The sequence below is a fragment of the Terrapene carolina genome, unplaced genomic scaffold, assembly GCF_002925995.2.
Source record: "Terrapene carolina triunguis isolate 2854851 unplaced genomic scaffold, T_m_triunguis-2.0 Scaffold34021, whole genome shotgun sequence".
In the NCBI taxonomy this organism is placed as follows: domain Eukaryota; kingdom Metazoa; phylum Chordata; order Testudines; family Emydidae; genus Terrapene; species Terrapene triunguis.
This window is the reverse complement of record NW_020698372.1, coordinates 1902742-1925626: the sequence shown is the minus strand read 5'-3', so window position 1 is coordinate 1925626 and position 22885 is coordinate 1902742. Positions and strand designations below refer to the sequence as shown.

The following is a 22885-nucleotide window of genomic DNA, read 5'->3' as shown; positions in this document are numbered from 1 at the left end:
TTTTTTTTCTTACTGGAATTGCTATCTTAGGCCTGGTCTGCACTTAAAAGTTTTGCCCCCATAGTTGTGTGGGGTGGTTTTTTTTTTGTTTGGTTTTTTTTTTTTTTTGCCAGCAAATTTCTTTTTATACAAACTTGAGTAGACACAGTTTATATCAGCAAAAAAGGCCTTATTTATCTCCGGGAAGAAGGTATATCCGCAAAATAACTTTTTTGCTGGTATAAAATATGTCTACACTAGGAGGGTTTACAGGTAGACCTATACCAACAAACCTCTTAGGTGAAGAGAAGGTATATGGACAGTTTATTATTTTGCTTAAAGGCATCAGTAACTTTGGCTGGCAATTCAAACTACCCAATTCTTTCTTCATCATCAATTTATGTAGGTATTCTCTGGAGGCCACAACCAAGATCAGAGCCCCGTTACGCTAGGTGCTACACAAACACACAGCTCTTGCCTCAAAGAGCTTACCATTTAAGGCCCTGATCCTGAATGAGCTGTGGACATAGGTTTCCATCTATGCATAAGGAGCTGCACTGAAGCTGAAAGACGTCTGCCCACATGGAGCATGTTGCAGGATCAAGACTAAAATACTCACGTTCTACGCTTAGTTTGTATTGTATAGTATTACCTTCTCTCTCCATTTTACAGTTCATGCAGGAAGTCAGTGACTGAACTGGGAATTAAACCTAGATCTTTCAAGTCATACTCCAGCACTTTAACTACAAGACCATCTGTTTTTCTCCATTTAGCTTTGTTAATTTACATGTTTTATCTGGGATTATTTTAAATTTATATTTGATTTATTAATATGGATCAGTTATATCACTTAATAAAACTGTGGTGGCTATGCTTAGGAGGATCTTCGGGTAGATGGCCGTGGCTGTGAAGACTATAGATGTATTGAAGTGGAAACAGATGTAGTATCAAACACAAGTGGATCTGCAAGAGTGAAGCTTGTAAGTACAGATACAAGGAGTTTTTGTATATTGCTAGTGGAAGCTCCTAAATTATCATGACTTTGAGGCTGTAGGTCTAGTCCAGACTTTATCACTTGACTATTTGTATTAAGTTTTTATTGATTTTTTTTGTGTTGCTTTTTAATACAAATGTAAAAATACACACACAAAAAGTGAATACTCTTAATGTATAATTACGATCTGAAATACACAGTATTAACAGAAATTTGACTTTAATGATATGTGGCACAAACTGAAGCTCCTGTTTGTTCCCTTTCACCACCTCCTAACAATCTGTGACAGATATTGCAACCGTGTGCAGTGTCTTTGGGATTCATTAATGGTTTATGTATAATTGTGTTCTGCTCCGTGGGGGTGGGCTACCACTGCTCCTCCAGCAACTAAAAACCAAAGGGGTGATTAAGAGAAATGAGCCAGGTTGTAAGCCGTGAGAGAAATACAACGTGCTGGGGGACACTCACGCATACTGGTTCAAACTGGACTCTCCAGAGACCAGCAGACAAAGAAGGGACTTTTGGACAAAAAGCCTGACTTGAGGCCTTATTTCTGATCCAGCAAATGGACAGGACCTTCTGTCCTGAAGGGTGGGGAGTTGGGGGAAGCATGCCTTGCAGAAGGGTTGGAAGGACTTGCCCTACTAGGGCCCCATAAGATTAATCGGTAACCTCTGCTGAGCTTTTAGCATGCATATCGGGACTTATTGTTTTTGAAGTGTTTTCTCTGTAATGTTTTTACCTTAAGAATAAATATGCTTGCTTAGAAGGAGCTGTGTGCTAACTTATAACTGCAGGCAATATACTGGTCATAGCCTTTGGAAAGAAAGCCAGGCACTGGCCTGGTTAGGCCATCTGGCTTGTTGGGGATAGTATAGTGTAATCTGGGGAGCTGTGCAGCCTTAAAACTCTGGTCAAGAGAGAGTGCAACATAGTTTTCTGCTCATGAGAGATGTTGGCTGGGAGCCAAAAACTTTTAAGTAGGTGCCCTCAAGGGACTGTGTAGGGCGGGGGAATACAAGTGGAATGAGCCTGAAACTGTGACACGGTCCATAAAGAATGGTTACTTAGTCCTGGTCTATTCTACAACCTTATGTCAGTATAACTTCATCGCTCAGGGCTGTAGAAAATTCACACCACTGAGCAACGCATCGTACCGACCTAACTCCCAGTGTAGAGAGCACTATGTCAATGGGAGGGCTTCTCCTGTCGACATAGCTACCACCTCTTAGAGAGGTGGAGTACATACACAGACAGGAGAAACTCTCCTGTTGGTGTAGGTAATGTCTTCAGCTTCACCTCGGCAGTGCTGTAAGTGTAGACAAGCCCTTGCTGTGAGCGAGATCTATTGGCAAAGTACATTGAGGCCAGAGGAAGCTGAAATAATCCACCATTTAAACCTGTGAAAGTAAAGTCAGTAGTATGACTAATAAATAGAGAAATAATTCTTCACAGTGTTCATATCACAACAAATTAAAACTGCTGCTTTAGTGGGTGTTGTATGTACAGACAGTGGCTATCGCTCAGGGTATTAGAATAGTTCTGCATATGTATTTATTCCAGGACTGAATTTATGAAGTCATGGATATTTAGAATGTCCTATTAGCATAGAGAAATTTTGTACATACACAGGGTTTATTTGAGGAAACATGCTCAAACTTAACATTGTCTCTTCGAAAGCTTTGATTTATTAAAATAAAATACTGGGTCATGCTCGAAATGCTATTTGGCAGAATAGTTTGTGTAGATAACATAAAGATAAACATTAATAACAGCTTGACCCCTATGTGGATAAATTGTACAAGCTATGGCGTGGAATATTTTTCTGGTTGAGTGACCTGGTATTTTAACAGGGACATACGGACATCCTGGTAGGAGTCAAAGCTGAAATGGGAACACCGAAGTTGGAGAATCCAAAGGAAGGCTACCTTGAATTCTTTGTTGACTGGTAGGTACAATAAGGAAGAGTACCAAAAGCCCAATACTTTGAGTAAATAATGCGTTTAGAAAAGCTATTGATCTAAAGGATATTCCTTAATTTCGTTGGCCTGCTGTAGTGGTCTACATAATAGAAATAAGCTATTTTGTTGCTTTAGTGGATGGTAAAATTGGGAAAATGCTCTGCTACTCCTTCGGAATCACTGTTTTGCTTGGTTCTAGAAATTACAAGATTATTATAATTGGAAAAGATAAAAGGGAAAAAAAATTCAGTTTGTTTACTCTTTGTGCATTTGGCAGAACTTTGTATAGAGTTTATTTCCCCCTGTTCTCTCTGGGACTTGGACAAAAAGAAAATGAGAGAGAGAGAGAGAATATCCATTTAAAAAAAAAATGGTAGGTACACTCAGAGATAGGTATGCTACCTGAAACTATTTTTTCTTTTATTGAATTGCCTAGATTTCAAGTTGTCAAGGCTGAATCCCCACTGTGTCACTTGGAGTGTAGGAAGAGGGGGCCCGCAAGGATTTTAAAAATTAATATTTGCCACTCCAGGCTTATATTACACTCCCAAGGTTACAGCTTCTCTCTGACCTTGGCTTGGTAAACACTGCCACCACCCAAATGCAAAAAAACCCTTTTAACCCAGGAAGGAGCACTTGCAATTCCTCCCTCTGGGGTAACCTCAAGCCCTTTCTCACACAGATACAGACACACCTGAGAAAGAAACAAAGGAAATTAGCTGTGGCTACCAGCTAATCAAACAACATGCACAAATCTCTTAGGACATCAATAATCCAATCCTGTTCTTAAAAATGGTAAATTTTATTGAAAACAAAAAGGAAAAAATACATTTGGAACCTAGGCTTTTGCTAGACTTTAAAAAGAGCAGTTCCAAAAATTAAGCACCCAAAATAGCTTTCTTGGGGGTTCAGCTTAAAGGTTACAAGCAAACAAAAGCATCTGGGGTTAGCACAGAGGAGATCTACAAGCCTTAAAAAATAAACAGAAATAAACCTGATCGTGTTTAGATAAACATTCTGATCTACTTACACCTTTCGGTTGTTAAAAGTAGTTCTAGATATGATCTGATCTGATTTTCGTATCTGGTTCAAACTTTATACAGCATTCCTGCTGCCCCGTCTCTTCAGCCCAGAGAGCAAAAGACAAACGGAAGTTTGTTTCCCAATTTTAAAAAGTTCTACCTTTCCATTGGCTCTTTTGGTCAGATGCCCACTCCTTCTCTTTTACCTGTGGGCTTGTTAACCCTTTACAGGTAAAGCAAGCAGAGAATAGACCAAGAGGGATTTTACAGCTAACTGACTGACTGGGTGTCCATCAAAGGGAGTTACTCCCCACTCGTCCCCCCAATGTATATCACAAGTGTATGGTAATTAGAAGTTGTCCTTTTTTTTTTTATTTGAACACAATAACCCTGTGAATTCAAGATACGACAGTTAACTGCCTAGAAAATAACATTCAGAATGGCATTTTTCAGTAAAGCACTATTTCCTCCATGAGCTAGAAATCAGGTTCATGTTTAAGCATGTTTCTGACTTTCTTGACCGTGAATGAGGCATTACTGTTGACTGCTTTCCAGTGAGCAGGATTATGGAAGGAGCTCGAGACAGTCCAGGAGCCCCAGCTTGCAGGTTGCTTTAAGAGTTGTCACAGTCACCACCTAGTTTAATTAAGGGTTACACATGCTGCTATTTAGGTGGGAGCACAGGGCATGTTAGGTGGACTTTCTAAACTCTACTTCAATTACAGAACAGATACAAATGGTTTTTTTTCCCACGTAAGCTTATGCCCAAATAAATGTGTTAGTCTTTAAGGTGCCACCGGACTCGTCGTTGTTTTTGTGGCCTCCTGGGCTGTGACTGAGGGGCAGGGGGGAAGCAGCGGCCCCTTCCCCTTCCTGGTGCTCCTGGATGCACTGCCTTGGTGTTGGTTTCTGGGGCTTCCAGCAGGGGTTGGGCCCTAACCCCCTCTGGAGACACTTGGGGCACAATGCTGAAGGAGCAGGCAGCTGGTGAGTGCTACGCCTCTCCAGAAGTGGTGGGGCTCAGGCTTTGGGCTTCAGCCTGGGAGTGGTGGGGAGGCAGATTCCAGCCATGTGCCTTTGGGTTCCATCCCCTATGGGGCTTCAGGCTCCAGCCCTCCCACTGCCTCCCCCGATCCTCCATCCAGGGCTTAATTTGTCCCCAGACTTGCGGGGCTGAGTAAGTCTGCTGTGAAAAGTGATACTTGTATGTATGTTAATATCACTTTTCACAGACTTAGTAGCTAGTAATAAATAAATTACAGCGCTTTCGATGTGCATATTTATTTTTCCTTAAAGCTAATTAAGTATTTTAGGAAAAAATGTGAGTGGCCACGAGCAAGAGTTGGTGGCTGCACTCTGAGGCCACCAAATACACCTCTACCCCGATATAACGCAACCCGATATAACACGAATTCGGATATAATGCGGTAAAGCAGTGCTCTGGGGGGGGCAGGGCTGCGCGCTCCGGCAGATCAAAGCAAGTTCAATATAATGCGCTTTCACCTATAACGCAGTAAGATTTTTTGGCTCCTGAGGACAGCGTTATATCTGGGTAGAGATGTAATTTGTCCTGAGAACTCCTGCTTTAGAGGTTTGATAGAGTCATAGACTTTAAGGTCAGAAGGGACTAATATGATTGTCTAGTCTGATCTCCTGCACAATGCAGGGGGCAGAATCTCACCCACCCACTCCCGCAACAAACCCCTAACCTGTGTCTGAGCCATTGAAGTCCTCAGATCATGGTTTAAAAACTTCAAGGCTCAGAGAATCCTCCAGCGAGTGACCCGTGCCCCATGCTGCAGAGGAAGGCGAAAAACCTCCAGGGCCTCTGCTAATCTGCCCTGGCGGAAAATTCCTTCTCGACCCCAAATATGGCAATCAGCTAAACCCTGAGCATGTGGGCAAGACTCACCAGCCAGACACCCAGGAAAGAATTCTCTGTAGTAACTCAGATCCCACCCCATCTAACATCCCATCACAGGCCATTGGGCATACTTACCGCTAATAGTCAAAGATTAATTAATAGCCTCATTTTGGCAATTAATTAATCCCATCATACCATCCCCTCCATAAACTTATCAAGCTTAGTCTTGAAGCCAGATATGTCTTTTGCTCCCCTTGGAAGGCTGTTCCAGAACTTCACTCTTCTGATGGTTAGAAACCTTCATCTAATTTCAAGTCTAAACTTCCTGATGGCCAGTTTATATCCATTTGTTCTTATGTCCACATTGGTACTGAGCTTAAATAATTCCTCTCCCTCTCTGGTATTTATCCCTCTGATATATTTATAGAGAGCAATCATATCTTCCCCTCAGCCTTCTTTTGGTTAGGCTAAACAAGCTGAGCTCTTTGAGTCTCCTTTCATAAGACAAATTTTCCATTCCTCGGATCATCCTAGTAGCCCTTCTCTGTAGCTGTTCCAGTTTGAATTCATCCTTCTTAAGCATGGGAGACCAGAACTGCACACAGTATTCCAGATGAGGTCTCACCAGTGCCTTGTATAACGGTACTAACACCTCCTTATCTCTACTGGAAATACATCACCTAATGCATCCCAAGACCGCATTGATACGTACTGATGCTGCTTGAGTTAACTGCTTGGTAATCTGTTTGTCATATAAATAAAAGAAGTGTTAGTGGGTTGCCTTGATAGATTTGTAAACATTTGGTAAACTTCTTAACTCTAAGCTGGAAGCACCACTGTTCTCCCCAAAGTATAGGGCTCCTTGCTGGTCTTCTATAGTTTAGATTTTAGTACACAGAGGAAGTGCAAGAATTGCCTGGGGTGGGGAATTCCAATTATTTTCAATCTCCATTCTACTCCATTCCACTCTCCTCATAAGAATATAGAAACTAACAGACTGGGTGAGATACAAAGATACATCTAGTCCCATATCTTTTCTCTGGTAGTGGCCAGCACCCAGCTGTTTCAGAGGAGGGGGCACAAAACTTTTCAGTAGGCAGATATGGGTAATTTCTGCCCACCTCTGACCTAGGGAAGTCTTTCTTACCTTTAATAATTAAATATTGGGTTTTGCCCTGACGAATTAGGTTTTATCACTTCCAAATTATGTTTTTGAGTATTTACTATTAAAACTCTGGATTTTGCTATCCATATAAATGGCCAATCCCTCTTTGAATTTTGCTCAGTTCTTGGCCCCAATGATCCTCACCAGGATTTGGTCACTTACGCCTTCTCTCCATCACGAGTCTCATGCGATTCCATATTTTTCTGTTTTAAAAAAAGAAAAACTTTAATTTATTGCACCACACCCAAAGCCTTGACCACTGCGGGAGTACTACATTCACATAATGTTCACATATCTCACGTGTCACAGAGCCTTTGGCTCTCCAACTTGCAAGATCTAAATTAGGATTAGAGCCCTGTTTTTGGAGGGGAACATCAACATATGAGTTTATTTTCCCCCCGCAGTTGCTGGTAGAGGAGTGTCTGGCAGGGAGCTTTTTCTTCCCCATCTGGTCCAACTGTCAGAGAGAGGGAGAGGTCTGGCCTGTGAGTTGCAAAACTTGAAGAGCCCAAAACTGTTTTGTTTGGCTTCAAGGCTGGTCCTGACCAATACTAAATGGAAAAAGCCCAAGGCTGAGAGCTGCTACCTCCTTCTCCCTGCCTCTGTCACTCAGTAATGTTGAATGAAACCAACTGCCCGTGAGAGTGTTTTGTGTGTGTGTGTTAACAAATGTCCGGTGCTGTTCATCAGTTAGTTTGGAGAGATGCCCAGTAACGAGTGCCCTAAGGGGCCACAGAAATTCATTGTAGCATTGTTTTCATTTACGGCTAGTATTACAAATCCTCAAATGTTTCTTAAATTATTTTAGTTTTAGATTCTATTTTATAATTGCCAAAGAGATAGAGGCAGATGTGAGGGCCAGGATGATTGGAGAACCTCTCCCTGAACTGTATCAGGGGGGTAGCCATGTTAGTCTGGATCTGTAAAAAGCGACAGTCCTGTGGCACCTTATAGACTAACAGACGTATTGAAGCATAAGCTTCCATGGGTGAATACCCACTTCGTCAGACGCATGTACTGAACTGACAGTCCTAGTTGACTTCCTGTATGTAAAGTGGTTTTCCCTCAAGGTAACAATATGAGGGTAAGAGCCTGGCTCTGGAAACCTGAATGGTGAGTTCCAAAATGCCCAAGTCATCAGAAGACATACATGTCTAGGTGCCAGAAAGATTTTTAAAATAAAATTCGGAGCTTTTGGCAGAAGCCTTTTTTTCTGTAAAGTGTGGTATATCCAAATGTGGTGATACCAGTACTCTTTTATGTGTAGTTGTAATGTATGACACTTTTTCAGGCTGCCACTAGATGGTGGTAATTGTGCATAATTTTACAACTGGGTCTCTGTTATTGTAGAAGTCTCTTATATGGTGCTTTGGTTTTTATTTTTTCAAATTCAGATTTTCTTTCCTCGGTGCTGATTGTGCCATCCTTATAATGCTTACTATCTGAGATTCTTTCTTGGCTTCTTGTAGATTTTAAAATCTACTAGTTTGCTAGAGCTGATTTAGCCATCCAGACATATGTGATCATCATCTTCCGCTCAGAAAATACCATTTCCTTCCACCACCACCCTTTTTTTCTGTCCCCTTATTCTGTTTCTATCTTCTCCTGAACTGGGAGAGGAACATTTATTCCTCTTTAAACTATGCACAGTGCCACTCCTTGGAATGGACAATTTGGGTGCACTGATGATGTTGGAACTTGTTCTGTTTTCCCCAAAAGCAATGGAGTTGCCTGTGCATCCTGCAATGTAGGGAGTGGGAGTCCTAGATCTCTGTTACACACTGGAATGCTGCTGCATCAGCAGAATAGCTGCATTTAAAAAAAAAAAGTGATGTTTTTCTTGCTTATAACTTTGTAAAATATTGACTTGTTAGTTTTGTGACTATAATAATCTGTCACTTTTTGTGGTATAAAATAGTAACCAAAAAAAGCCCGTATGACAGTTGAATCTGTATGCAATGACGCTTTCAGAGTACCTGCTGGATATTGGGTTTAGAATGAAATTAACAACGAGGGAGGTGAGAGTTATACCTTTGTCCTCAGGTCTGGCCATTTGCTCCTCCAGGTTGAAGGGAAGACTCACCCTAGCTCCTAGTGGACCTATTTCTCTAGTACATGCACGGAAATGTAGGGACCACATCCATTTCAGGTGTTTCTTAGGTAGAACATCCTATAGCTGGTGCGCTGTTCTGTTGAGTCCTCATGCAATATCATGATCATTTGTTGTTCAGCCATCAGTAAGGCTCTTAAATGTTATTTTCAGATCTCATATGTCCTGTATTATACAGATAACTCATGATAAATGAAACACAAGGAGTGGTGGCTAAAATTCTCATAGCACTCGTGTTCCCAGGTCAATCAGTTGGGACATCTCAATGCTTGAATCGTGTGCTGTGATTTGTATGAAGATGAAGAGAACTTATTTTTAATCTTCATAAAGTCTATGAAGCTTGGTAGATAAACTGCAGTTCTCAACCTGAGGGACGTGTCAAACTTTCTAGAGGGTATGGTGCGCTTTGTCACCTGAGCTGCAATGTCACTCGTTCAAATTTGGCCTGGCCACTCCTCCATCATGATGGTGGGGTGGCTGAGCCAAATTTCAGTGATTGCAGTCAGGCCTGTGCAGTCATTATCCCCACTAGCACTCTTTGATGCTGAAACTGAGACATACTGGCCAGAAAACATTGTGGATATTAATGTATGTGTTTTTAAAAGGTTCCTGGCCTATGCACAGGTAGATAACAGGATCAGAGGACTGATTTCCTGAAAGCAGAATCCCATTTATTGGAATCATTATATTAATGGCCCCAGTTCCATCTAAATTACATTGGAAATTCCCATTTTGTAAAGGGTGGGCACTCCAGGAAAAGGGGTGGGGGAGGAGAGGTTGGAGGGATGTATTTTAAAAAATGTTGAGAACCCCTGATGTCATGGAACTGGTCATAGCAGGAGGAAGGAAGGGGAGAGGAGGGGCAGGATAGATAACTAGATGACTGTTTTTAACCTGTGGAAGCTCACATTTAGGTTTTGGGGTTTTTAAAAAAAAAAACTCTTTATGAATAGAAGTGCTTTCATTTGGAGGGATTCACTACATCAGTCTGGCAGAGACAAATGCCACGTCTGGCAGTTTCAGTCAATTTTGCTCATCAAAGTTCTAAATGTGCTGAGAGCACTTCTGGGTGCTATCTGCACATTAGAGTTATGGGGAGGTCTGGGGCTCACTGCTGATGGAAATAATGAGAATGCCTCCTTAAAGGAGGGGCAAGATGTTCTAACCAATTCTACCAGCCCGTGGATGTGGGGAGAGAAGCTTAAAGCAGGTGCCTATCTAGACCATTTACTTAAGGTACTTTATTTTGTAAAACTGTACTTCTTACTACAGAAAGTACATAACCTAGTGAGATCATTTAATGAGGCTCCATTGCAATACAAAAGTTCAGGGAAGCAGATTTGAGGTTGCAGTGGGAACCCCAGCTCTGAATTTCTTGACTTCCACACAACTAAAATCTTAACCTTAATGCATTGGGAATGTAGGTTTATTTTGATGTGCATGTAATTAGCTGTTAAACTCCACCAAAATTTATAAACCCAGTTTGCTTTTAATTTAAGACTGAATTGTACAGTGCAAATAAATGATGTACTCATTAATATCTCTGTATATGCAGATTGTCCTTAGAGGCTTCCTATGTTCCTATTTAATCATATAATGAAAACTTTGTTTTTATTAACTACCTGAGGCCTAAAACATGGAAGTGGATAGAAGTCAGTCAGAGATAAACTAAACTAAACTATTCAAGAGGAAACAGTTGGACTGAACCTCAGGAGTGCTGACATGGAGAGGTACCTAGTCTGTGATGGAGGCTTTCTTACACTGGATTCTCTAGAACGGGGGTCTCAAACACGCGGCCCGCCAAGCTCCCCGTTCCCCCGCCCCCCCCCCCGAGTTATTTTATGTGGCAGCTAAGCTCCCTGCTCCCCAGTGTTTGGGGCCGGGTCTCTCCCCCAGACCCGCCTGCCACCCCCGGGCTCACTTGCTGCCCCTTCACTGCCCCCGAGCCTGCAGCTCACGCTGACTCCACTCTGCTCTCCACTCCGCTCTGCCGCTTCTGGCATCACCTGCTGCCGCAGGGTCCTAGTGCCCCCCTCCACTATGGCCAGGGCAGGCTGCCCTTCCCTTTCTTCCCTAGTTCTGAGCCTCTCCAATGCCCCAAACCCCTCATCCACAGCCCTCACCCCTGCACCCCCTCCTATCCCCAAACTCCATCCCAGAGCCTGCACCCCCCCTCCCCCTGCCCCAGCCCGGAGCCTGCACCCAGCACCCAAACTCCATCCCAGAGCCTGCACTCCAGACCCCCTCCCCCACCCAAAATCCCTTCCAGAGCCTTAGGCAGGTGGGGGTGGAGTTTGGGGGCGGGGGCAGGTTCTGGGCACCACCAAAATTTCTACAAACCTGCCACCCCTGGAAGAGGCAGAGCAGGGGTGGAGTGATGGTGTAGCCCAGTGCAGTGGGGGGGCTTTAACAGAAGTAAATCTAACTAAGTGCGTGTTTTGTCCTTTGAGTGAGGTGCATTACTGTTGGTGACGCTTAGCACTTTCCAGGAGGGAGGGGGGAGGATCAGGGAGCCGCGCACTCAGGGGAGGAGGTGGAGAAGAGACTGGGCAAGGGCGGGGTCTCATGGAAGGGGTGGAGTGGGGGCGGGGGCGGGGTCAGCATTGGGGGGTGTCAGTGATGCGGCCCTCGGGCCAATGCATTAGTCCTCATGTGGCCCTCGTGGTCATTTGAGTTTGAGACCCCTGCTCTAGAAAGTCTTGATTCTCATAAAAAGAACAGGAGTACTTGTGGCACCTTAGAGTCTGTAAGGTGCCACAAGTACTCCTGTTCTTTTTGCGGATACAGACTAACACAGCTGCTACTCTGAATCTTGATTCTCATAGAATGTGGCTGAGAGCTGTTTCTTGACTTTGGAGATTTTATTTTTAAGTATTATTCGGGAATAAGAATGGCACATTCCCTTTGGCCCCTGCTAGATCTGTGTGTTCCACAAATACGTTTTTCTGAACTCCACTTCTGAGATTTGTACAGTGGGCAAAGTATTTCAAATGAGTGAATGTAAACATCTCTGCTACTACACTATTGTGATATCCAGTGACCTTAGGGTGGCAGTATTTACCATGTATTTGGAAGTGATGTGGCTAGGTGTAGATCAAGGCTTAGTCCCTTGCAATTAATAAGATGATTAAGGGTATGATAAAATTCAGCGACACAGTTATCCAGATCAAATACTCTAAGGCCTGGTATACACTTTAAAAATGACCTAAATATGTTGCTCAAGCCTGTGAAAAATTTCTTGCCATGAGCATTGTGGTTAGGTTGACCGAAACCCCAGAGTAGGTGCAGCTAGGTTAATGAAGAATTTTTCTGTCGGCCTAGCTACTGCCTCTCATAAGGTGGATTAGCTACCTTGACAGAAGGGATTTTTCTGCCTGTGTAGGGGAGTGTGTATGCTATGGCGTTACAGCAGCACAGCTGTAGTGGCTATAGTGTAGACATATTCCAAGTCTATCATTTCTTACAGTTGTCCAAGTAAAAAATTCAGCATTTGACTCCTAGTTAATACAAGTAAAAATCAAAGTTTTCAAAAAATAGCTTTTATATCTGGTGTACTATGAGACCTGCAAAATTTTAATGGGGTTCAATTTTGCAGTCATGTTTAGAGGTGAATGGTTTCACTGACTTAAATGGGAGATACATTTGCTGAATTGAGCTCTTCATTGGTATGTAATTTAATACTGGTGATAAGGCTCTTTTTAAATGTAATTATAGTTCTTCTGCGTGGGATTATAATTTTGGCTCATCATTAATTGTGTAATTTTATTACAGTGTGGCATTTATACATCTGGAAATAACATCCTGCCTTTTATTAAGGATGGGGTGGGGGGAAAGGAAAAACAGTTAAAGCATTTGAAATTTAAAGTATTAAGTAAGGCTTTTGTTTTTAACAGCATCCCTTATTTCCTTTCTTTCTCTCTCTCTCTCTCTGTCTGTCTCTTTCTCTCACTCTGGAGAGAGGTTTTTTAAAAGGAACCCCACAGCGTAATTGATTGTCTTTTAGGTGGAAAAAGAGAAGTTAGTTGAGATTGGCTGGAGCTGTTCTTGTTGAAGTCTGATCCTATTTCCTAGAAGACAAAACAAGACACACACACATAACAGTGGAGAGAAGAGAACAGCAAAGATAGAAAATGCAGCTTCTGTCTCTGGTATTGACTTGTACTTGCAAACTCACTGCTGGAAAAACACAGGCCCAGCACAGTCTTATCCATCACTCTGAGACCTGGCAAAGTTGTACAATGTTGCACTGTTCGATGCATTGCTTTTAACTACCTTTTTCTGGTCACAGGCTCACAGTAATGTTGCAAAATACACAGTCTTAGCCAGTTAAGCCAGACTCTTACTAAACAGAAGGCAAAGGAAGAGAGATAGGAAAAAGAAGAAATAAGGTGGGGAAAGAGGAGGACACATGATGGACAAGTGTGTCTGTGACAAAGTCTTACATCCCAGGTGGTATTCAAGATGTAACCAATGATGGTGGAGGTAGCAATATCATCTGGGTCCCTCAGGACGTCTCTCAGCATTATGATGAAGGGAAAATGGTGTCATGTCAGATTTTGGGATCCCAGGAGACTGGAGATGGCAGCCATGATGGGGAAACTTGCTCATTCCCATTCTTTTAATCAGCCAGCATGCGATAGCAGCTTCTCCCCCATCCCCAAAGTCTCTTTCTGATGACCCCAAAGGGAATGATTGGCAGAATAGCCCGTTCTCTCATTATATTGTCCAGCAATTAGGCCTAATTTCCGACACAGCAACTTTAGTTCATTGACTTTATTATAGACCAGATTGCTTAACTTCAGTACCCCCAAAAGATAATGGAGCAAATAATTAAGCAATATCTTTGCAAACACGTAGAACAGGGGTAGGCCAACTTTTTGGCCTGAGGGCCATGTCTGGTGGAGAAATCGTATGCAGTGTGCAGGAAGGAGCTCAGGGCAAGGGGTTGGGGTGCGGGAGAGGCCTCAGGGCAAGAGGTTGGGGTGCGGGGTGCAGGAGGGGTTCAGGTTGTGGGCTCCTGCTTGGCGCCGCTTACCTTGAGCTGCTCCGGGGTGGCAGCGGGGCTAAGGCAGGCTCCCTGCCTGCCCTGGCCCCGCGCCACTCCCGGAAGTGGCCAGCATGTCTGGCAGTGGCTCTTGGGGGTGGGGTGGGGCAGGTGTCTCCGCCGCAAGCTGCCCTTACGTGTGGGTACCACCCCCGAAGCTCCCATTGGCCGTGGTTCCCCATTCCTGGCCAATAGGAGCTGCGGGGGGCAATGCCTGCAGGCGAGGGCAGTGCACAGAGCCCTCTGCCCCCAGAGGCCGCAGGGACGTGGTGCCGGCCGCTTCCGGGAGCGGCGTGGGACCAGGGCAGGCAAGGAGCCTGCTTTAGCCCCACTGCGCCACGGGGCTAGCAATCCCGCGGGCCGTAGTTTGCCCTCCCCTGACCTAGAAGATAGTAAGGTGTTAATAAAAAGTAACAGTCAGCATGGATTTGTCAAGAACAAATCGAGTCAAACCAACCTAATAGCTTTCTTTGACAGGGGAACAAGACTTGTGGAGAGGGAGGAAGTGGTAGATGTGGTATATCTTGACTTTAGTAAAGCTCTTGATATTGTCTCACGCAACCTTCTCATAAATGAACTAGGGAAATACAAGCTAGATAGAGCTATTATAAGGTGGGTGCATAACTGGTTGGAAAACCATTCCCAGAGAGTTGTCATCAGTGGTTCACAGTCAAGCTGGAAGAGCATATCAAGTGTGTTCCCACAGGGATCAGTTCTGGATCCAGTTCTGTTCAATGTCTTCATCAATGAGTTAGAGATTTACATAGAGAGTAGAATTATAAAGTTTGTGCATGATACCAAGTTGGGACGGGGTTACAAGTGCTTTGGACAATAGGATTAAAATTCAAAATGGTCTGGACAGACTGGAGAAATTATCTGAAGTAAATAGGATGAAATTCAATAAGGACAAATGCAAAGTACTCCACTTAGGAAGGAACAATCAGTTGCACACATACAAAATGGGAAATGACTGCCTAGGAGGGAGTACTGCGGAAAGGGATCTGGGGGTCATAGTGGATCACAAGCTAAATATGAGTCAATAGTGTAGCACTGTTGCAAAAAAAGCAAACATTCTGGGATGTATTACCAGGAGTGTTGTAAGCAAGACATGAGAAGTAATACTTCTGCTTTACTCTGCATTGATTAGGGCTCAACTGGAGTATTGTGTCCAGTTCTGGGTGCCACATTTCAGGAAAAATGTGGACAAATTGGAGAAAGTCCAGAGAAGAGCAACAAAAATGATTAAAGGTCTAGAAAACATGACCTATGAGGAAAGATTGAAAATAATGGGTTTGGTTAGTCTGAGAAAAGACTGAGAGGGGACATAATCTTTTATGTACTTGAAAACTGTTGTTACAAGGAGGAGGGTGAAAATTTTTTCTCCTTAACCTCTGAGGCTAGGACAAGACGCAATGGGCTTAAATTGAAGAAAGGGCCGTTTAGCTTGGACATTGGGAAAAACTTCTTAACTGTCAGGGTAGTTAAGCACTGGAATAAATTGCCATGGGAGTTGTGGAATCTCCATCGTTTCCTAACCTGCTCTTAATCTCCAAACACCTGTCAGGAATGGTCTAGATCATACTTAGTCCTGCCATCAGTGCAGGGGACTGGACTAGATGACCTCTCGAGGTCCCTTCTAGTCCTATGATTCTATAACTTCTGGCCCCATGCTTCTCTTGTTTACCAGGCATGATCTTAACACAGTTCTAGGCCGCCTTATTTAGGCTAATTCAGTCTGCCTCCCTTCTGCACCTTTTCCCATCAACGTTTATCATTATGTGATTGAAACATTTTGTAAAATTTCCGACAATTGAGTTCACAATTAGGGTAAATTTATAGGCCCAGTTATTACAGCACGCCCATGTTTTTGCCTTCTGTATATACTAGAGTAGAATCAGAACAAGATTCAGAATGTTTGTTGGTTTGGGGATTTTTTTTATAGGCATGCTGCCTTTGTTAGCTAAAACCTTTTGTTTTTAGCTGTGTGTAAGGCCCAAGGCAGCTAGGGATCTTCTTGCATGGATGCCCATAAACTGACCTTTGTTTTGGAATTAGGAAAGTGAAGGCTCATGCTATTCTCCGATCTTTTTTAAAAATAGATACTCTTTAGTTGGTACTCACCATAAACTGCGCTTGCTTAGATAATGAGACGCTGTCTGCAAGCAACCCCATAACAGAGTATCCAGTAAAGACATTAATAATTAAGGTCATGCAGTCATGCCATTCTAAAAAGTCTCTCTTGCTTGTCTTTTTTTCACCCCTCTTCTCACTGGTGTCTTTTGTCCCATTCATCTTTAACAGGCTGTATTGTTAACCATTTGGAACTTACTGTAATTTTCTTTTTTTATCATGAAGGTGCAGAGATAATTAAATATTAGTCTTAAACATTTCTGCAGAATGTCAAGGAACTGTACAGTGTGGTCTGGTGACTAAAACAGATACTGGACTTCTGTATTCTTTTGCCAGCTCTGATGCTAATTTTGTGTGTTACCTCAAGTAATCTGTTTCACTTTTCTGTGCTTCATTTCTACCCTTGTAAAGTGGGAATAATACCTCCTTTGTGGTGATGTTATGGGCTTACTGTTTATGAAAAGCTTTGAGTTCCTTGGATAAAGGCTGCTTAGAAATGAAAAGTATCTATTTTCTTTTACCCCCATCCAGTTCAGCAAATGCCACTCCTGAATTTGAAGGCCGGGGAGGAGAAGAGCTTGCCACAGAGATAGTAAATACGCTCTACAGAATATTTAGCAATGAAAGCACCATAGACGTGAAATCCCTTTGTATTAATCCCAGAGAGCACTGCTGGGTTCTCTATGTTGATGTTTTGGTAAGTGAAGCAAAGAAGAGGTAATTTAAGTTCCAGGGAGTCTTCAAGGTACTGAACTACAGAGCATAAAAAAAATGATTTAGTAATATTTTTAAAATATTTACACAGTTTATATCATTGCATATCCATGCCTCACTGTAATGCTGGGGGGGGGGGTAGGGGAGGAGAGGAAAGAGGGGTGGCTAACATAACTACCCACACCATCTATCTCTTGACACTGTATTATTGCTGGTGGATCCTTGGAGCAGAACAAAAGCTTTATATAGAAGTGATGGGGCTTCCCCTTCCTCCCCCACAGAAGGTTTAGATTTTATTATTGAAGTGTGTGTGTAGAGAGAGTGAATACATGATCTCTTTCTAGAATGGAAACTAAATTTTGTCCATGTTCTAAAGTTAACCTAATGAGTTGCTAAATCACAACAATGTGCTTAAAGTTCTGAAAGAGAGAGAGAGACAGCAAGACTTGAATACAGGTCTGTGAGCCAGGAACTCATGAGCTCTGTTCCCAACTCTGACACTGACTGTGTGTCTTGAACAAATCAGTATTTCCCTATTTTGTAAAATGGGTAATAACTGGTAACTTCCTCCAACAGATGCATTAGTTCATGTTTGTAAAGTGCTTTGAAGATATAAAGCTCAGTGATAAATACAGTTGCCAAAGCCAAATGTAGGTCTGTGTTAACAAACAAGAACATTCAGAATGCAGAGACACCTAAATAAATTATGTATGAAAATACAAATTCATTATGTTCTTTTTTTTAAAAGGCATTAGTCTAATTATATAGGGATGTGCCTACTGTGACTAACAGTAGTACAGAACGATCAGATGTGTACTGATGCAGTTTGTTACAATCTCAGCAGCCATCTTAGCAGAACCTAAAATAATTTAATTGAAAATGAAGTGCTGTTTTTGAAGAGTAGCACTGGGAATTTAAATTATTTGGTAAACGTGAACAAAGCTACAGATTATTAGATGATATGCATATTTGCATAAAGTCAGTAAATCACTTTTTTAAAATCTCGTCTCTTACTGCACAATATTTCGAACTTCTTGTTTGAATCGTTCATGATACTGCCAAGTTTACCGTAGCAGTACTTCTGTAAACCTCCATGTGTGAAGAGATAATGTTAATGATGGGAATTTTGATTCTTCTTACTTAGTCACATTTAAATTGATACCCACATTTATTTCTATATAGCTTTAATCCTTTTAGATTGTTAAATATGTCAGTATCTCAAAGTTCCTTATGTTATATACCTTCTTGATTCACATACTTTCTTACATGGTCAGCTTTATGCATTTCGCCCAACTGAAAATTGTATTAGTAAGTCTAATGGAAATGTGTTCAGGACTAGGATTTGTGCTGAATAGCATGCAAAGGTAGAACTCAGATTATGAGATTTATTGTATTTAAATCTTGTTTCTTTTGGGGGTGGGCGGTGTGTGCCATTAAAGAACTACTTCCTCCTGGGGAATTCTGCACCATTACACGCACACAGAGTTCATGTCCTCCGCAGATTTCTTTGCTTCCCCGTGGAAAAATGACTTTGACGGGGAAGCAAAGGGAAGCCACAAGAGTAGTTTTACGCCCCTGGGTATGTCATTTCGGGCACCTGTAGCAGCCAGCAGAGGGGGGGGGTGAGGCTGAGGATGCCCCAGATGGTGGCTCCTATCCTGTGCCAGGCTCAGCTGCTAATCCCCAGTGAGCTGGGGCAGAGGGGACAGGACTACTTCTCCTTCCCCTGCAAGGAGCAGCCAGGACTGGGTCAGACCCACCCCCAGAAACCTCCCCTCCACCCCCTCACACTTCCTGTCCTCATCACTCCTCAGCCATGGAGGAGGGGTCACTATGTGGAGCTGCTACCCTGTCTGCTCAACCCCCTATGCATCCAGGCTCCCCCCACCACCATACCTTCACCCGCCCTGTACCCAGAGCCTCCCACCAAGCCTCACCTCCTGCACCTGGAGCCTCCCACACCCTAACCACAACCCCTCTGCATCTGGACCCGCCCCCACCCCCCAGCTGAGCCCCACGCACCCAAACGTCCACCCCAACTAGTCACACTCCCCTACACTTGGACCACCCCAACAAGCCCCTTCACCCAGACCCCCACCCCACTGAGCCCCAGCCAGCTGCACCTGGACCCCCTTACAGAGTCCCATTGCCCCTGCACACGGAACCCCCAACGAGTCCCTGTGCATCCGGATTCTTCCCCCCTCCTCCCACTGAGCCGCCCACACCCAGATTGCCCCACATAGAACCCTCTCACCCTGCACCTGGATTCCCCCCCACACTAAGCCCCTTCACACTTGGATCCTGCCAGGCTGAGCCTGCCTGCCCACACCTGGTGTACCTGCATGGAGGGGCAGGGCCCCCTCATGTTTCTGGGGCTGGCCCAGCCCTTGCACTGTCAGGGTCAGGTGCAGCCTCAGCGCTGAGTCTGTGTCTTGGTAGGGGCTGCAGGGTGTTCTCCCACCTCTGTGCAGCCAGTGGACTGTGCTCCCCACTGCCATTCTGGAGCCTCCACATTTATTTATTGACCAAATTTGCAGAATTTTAAAATATTGTGCACAGAATTTTTATTTTCTTTGGTGCAGAATAACCTCAGGAGTGACTACTTGTATTGCTACAAATGGATCATTAATGTATGGATCTTTTCAAATTTCAGTATTTAAATTTACCAAGATATTTGTGCTATTTTCTATTATAACTATAGGGAATACCATAAAGTAGAGTAACGATGTTACAATGCAGTAAGAGTCCAATATTTATAGGTATTTCTGCCACACTCGCTGTGTGAGTGCTCACTGTACTACATTTTAACGTTATACTAATGGCTCATTACAGTGGAATTATCTGTAGTGTCCACACTAATATCAAGTGGACTTTTCTATTTTTGAAAGTGTAATGATGAGCAGATTAATGAGAGAACACTTTTTACTGCATTTCCCTCTAGATGCATAAGAATAGCTCCTTTTCATGTTAGTGGGATTTGCACAGTAAATTGAGGGGAGAATAAACCCCATTAAGTTTCTGTCAGAAGTTTAAAAAAATACTGCATTCTTGGATATGCAATAGAGTGCATAGAATATATTTGTTACTAAAATAGCTTGTTCTGAAAGATACCTGATTTCGATGGATTCTTGCTCCATTTCTTATTGCCATCCATATAACCAGCCACAATTCCACAGAAGTATCTGAGTTTCAGCTCTTATTTGAGGGTAAGGTTTGACCAGTATATGCAACTTCAGGAGAAAAGGGAGACGAGATTTCTTTAACAGATGGTGTTGATGCAAAGTCACTCATCTAAAAAGAAAGATACTTTTTCTTTGTTAGTGGCCTATATTTTTATCTCCAGTATAGTTGAGACTTGTCTTAGTTGGTTGCACAGTCACACTGTTAATGCTCAGTAGACTGAACCAAAAGGAGTTAGACTACAAATTTGCATGCAGAAGCTACCCAGGGGCTCTTGGTTAATGCTCTGGTTGTATAATAGTGGTCTCAAAAGAAATGATCATTCTATTTTTTTAAATATAAAAAATTCCATTATCCCTAGAGCAGCACAGTGAGTACAGAAACACCATAAACCAGGGATCTGCAATCTTTTCACACCTACAGTTTCCTTTTGTTGCTGATGTTAAAGACAGGCTTTTAGGAGGCTTTTGTTATGATTGACACATTTATAGTCATCTTCACACAAATTGCCCCAGCAGTCTGTCATACTGGATGGCGAGAATGAGTGTGTGGTTTTTCCACCTCCTTACAGCACAGTATACACATAGGAAGGCTACATTAGGCTCTAGTAAAATCTTAGCCATTTCCTGTTGAGCGTCCATAGAAGGGTTTTTTTTGTCACTACTGACTTGGAGACTTTTCCTCAAGGAGGACTAGGGCCAGGCTTAGAATTTTATTTAACCACTCTTGAGTTTATTGTGGTTTGCAGAGGAAGGGGTAGCCTTTTTTTTTCTTCCCACAACTCAAACAGCTGAACAGATTGAACAAACAAACATTCACCTTGTAGGAATGTTAGTCTAAAAGATATTGTTTTGAAAAAGTTGTTGTACCATGGGTAGCATGTTGTTGTACCCTGGCCTGTAGGAGCTACTGTAATACAAATAATAAAAGTTTATATTGGAGATCTGAACATAACCTTAACTACAGTACAGACACATCCTGTCTTTAAATAAAGATAGTGGTTTTATTGCATTTATCCAGTAAAATCCAATAACTACTGAAAATGGCGGGCTAATTTCTCTGTATCAAGCAATTGTTGCATAGCAGTAATTTGGTCACCCTCTGTCTTTTAGCTTTTGCTTTCACCTTTTGTCAGTTTCACCTTTCAGTCATCAGTCTGTCTTGGTACAAGTAATCAGTCTGAAATATAACCCTTACTTAATTTAGAGTTCATTTCCTCGTAGGCTTTTTAGTTTTCTATGTTGATTACATTGACCATACTTCAGAATTGTACACTTTGAAACTTAATCCACTATATTCACATGAGCTGAGTAGATTGGTGCATTCACGCATCTCCTGTTAAGATAGGGGCAAGTGCTTTCATTGGGTAGGTTTTTAAAAGAAGAAGAATTATGTGGATTAAGAATGAATGCCATAACTCTCTTATTCTGAGTTTATTTTTAAATATTGCCATAACTACAGCTGGCTGAAACTTCCTAAATTTCACATTTGACAAAAAATTATTTTCAACAACTATCCCCCTTCAATTTTCATTGAAAGTTTTAGAGTTTTTCACGTAGCTGTAGTGGTAATGAATGCTGTTCTAAAAAGAATCCTTACCACTGCATTTTTGTAATAACTATGCTGTGCACTGTGCTGTGTATATTTGATGGTTTTAAAATTGCATTTTAAACATTCACTTTACAGTGCAATTTTGGAAAGAAACTGATATTGTATAGTTGACTGTGACTTCATAGGTAATGTTGAGTATAATTAAATATAGAAAGTTTTTTAGTGTTTCAGTGTCACAACTATTTAGGGAATATTTTGATCTTATAATAGTTTGATTTTTGTGTTTTTTACCTCAGTTATTGGAATGTGGTGGCAACCTCTTCGATGCAATCTCTATTGCAGTGAAGGCAGCTCTCTTTAATACGAGGTAAGGCACAGTTCTTAATTTTCTTGGGAGGATAAGTACTTTCTGAGCACTTTTAAAGCTTAAACATTAAAACAAAGATTAAGGGATTGGATGTCTAGGTCAACTTGCATCCAGATACAAAACCGATCATTTGCATCCAGCTGAAATGAATTAGTGATTTCAGTCCAGTTTCTGTTGGGCAGGTGTCCTCCTTCATGACGAGGATGCTTATTGGCAAAGAGTTGAAAGATTTAATGATCATGGTAACTGTTACCTTGTCACCCCTTTAAACATGGCCAACTTCAGAAAAAGCTTATTTTGGCAGCGGTGTATAATTATAAAGACCTTCATGCCCTAATTTCCAGACGGGCTGAAGTCCATGGACGCTGCAGATGCTTGGCACCTCTGAAAATCACTTCCTCTGTCTGTAGGGCTGTCAGACTGTCACCAGCTCTAAATTCCTGTATTTAAAAAAAATTGAGTTTTTTCTTTTGCATTAAACAACATGAATCATGGTTCATAGTTTCTTCACGGAACTATTGACTGAGAGAAGGAAAGTGTCACTAGGTGCCAGAGCTCACAAACTTTTGCGCAAGTGCAGTGTCGTTAACAAAACCATCAATTGTGCTTTGCTACCTTCTCTGCACACGGAGTGGCGCATGCTGGAAGGCAGGGAGTCTGGAGCAGAGGTACTTTGCTTGCCATTTCTTGATCTGCCTGCTAGCGATAGCTAAACATAGATTTGCACTTACAGGAGTAAGTTAGCCAATACTTCAGCTGAATGGGTAGGTTCGACGTACAACCAGATGAAGAAACTCCCCATAG

General features: G+C 42.5%; 1 protein-coding gene across 1 annotated transcript in view; it reads left to right on the top strand.

Annotated features, from left to right (window-relative positions):
* The first annotated feature begins 783 nt into the window (after positions 1-783).
* Positions 784-22885, top strand: part of LOC112117869 (exosome complex component RRP42) — a 35379-nt gene continuing 13277 nt past the window's right edge. Inside the window, exons 1-4 of the mRNA XM_024215969.3 lie at positions 784-959; positions 2827-2921; positions 16801-16966; positions 22011-22081. Of these exons, the coding sequence (XP_024071737.1) occupies positions 2863-2921; positions 16801-16966; positions 22011-22081 (296 nt within the window). The 5' untranslated portion in view covers positions 784-959; positions 2827-2862. The remainder of the gene's footprint in view (positions 960-2826; positions 2922-16800; positions 16967-22010; positions 22082-22885) is intronic.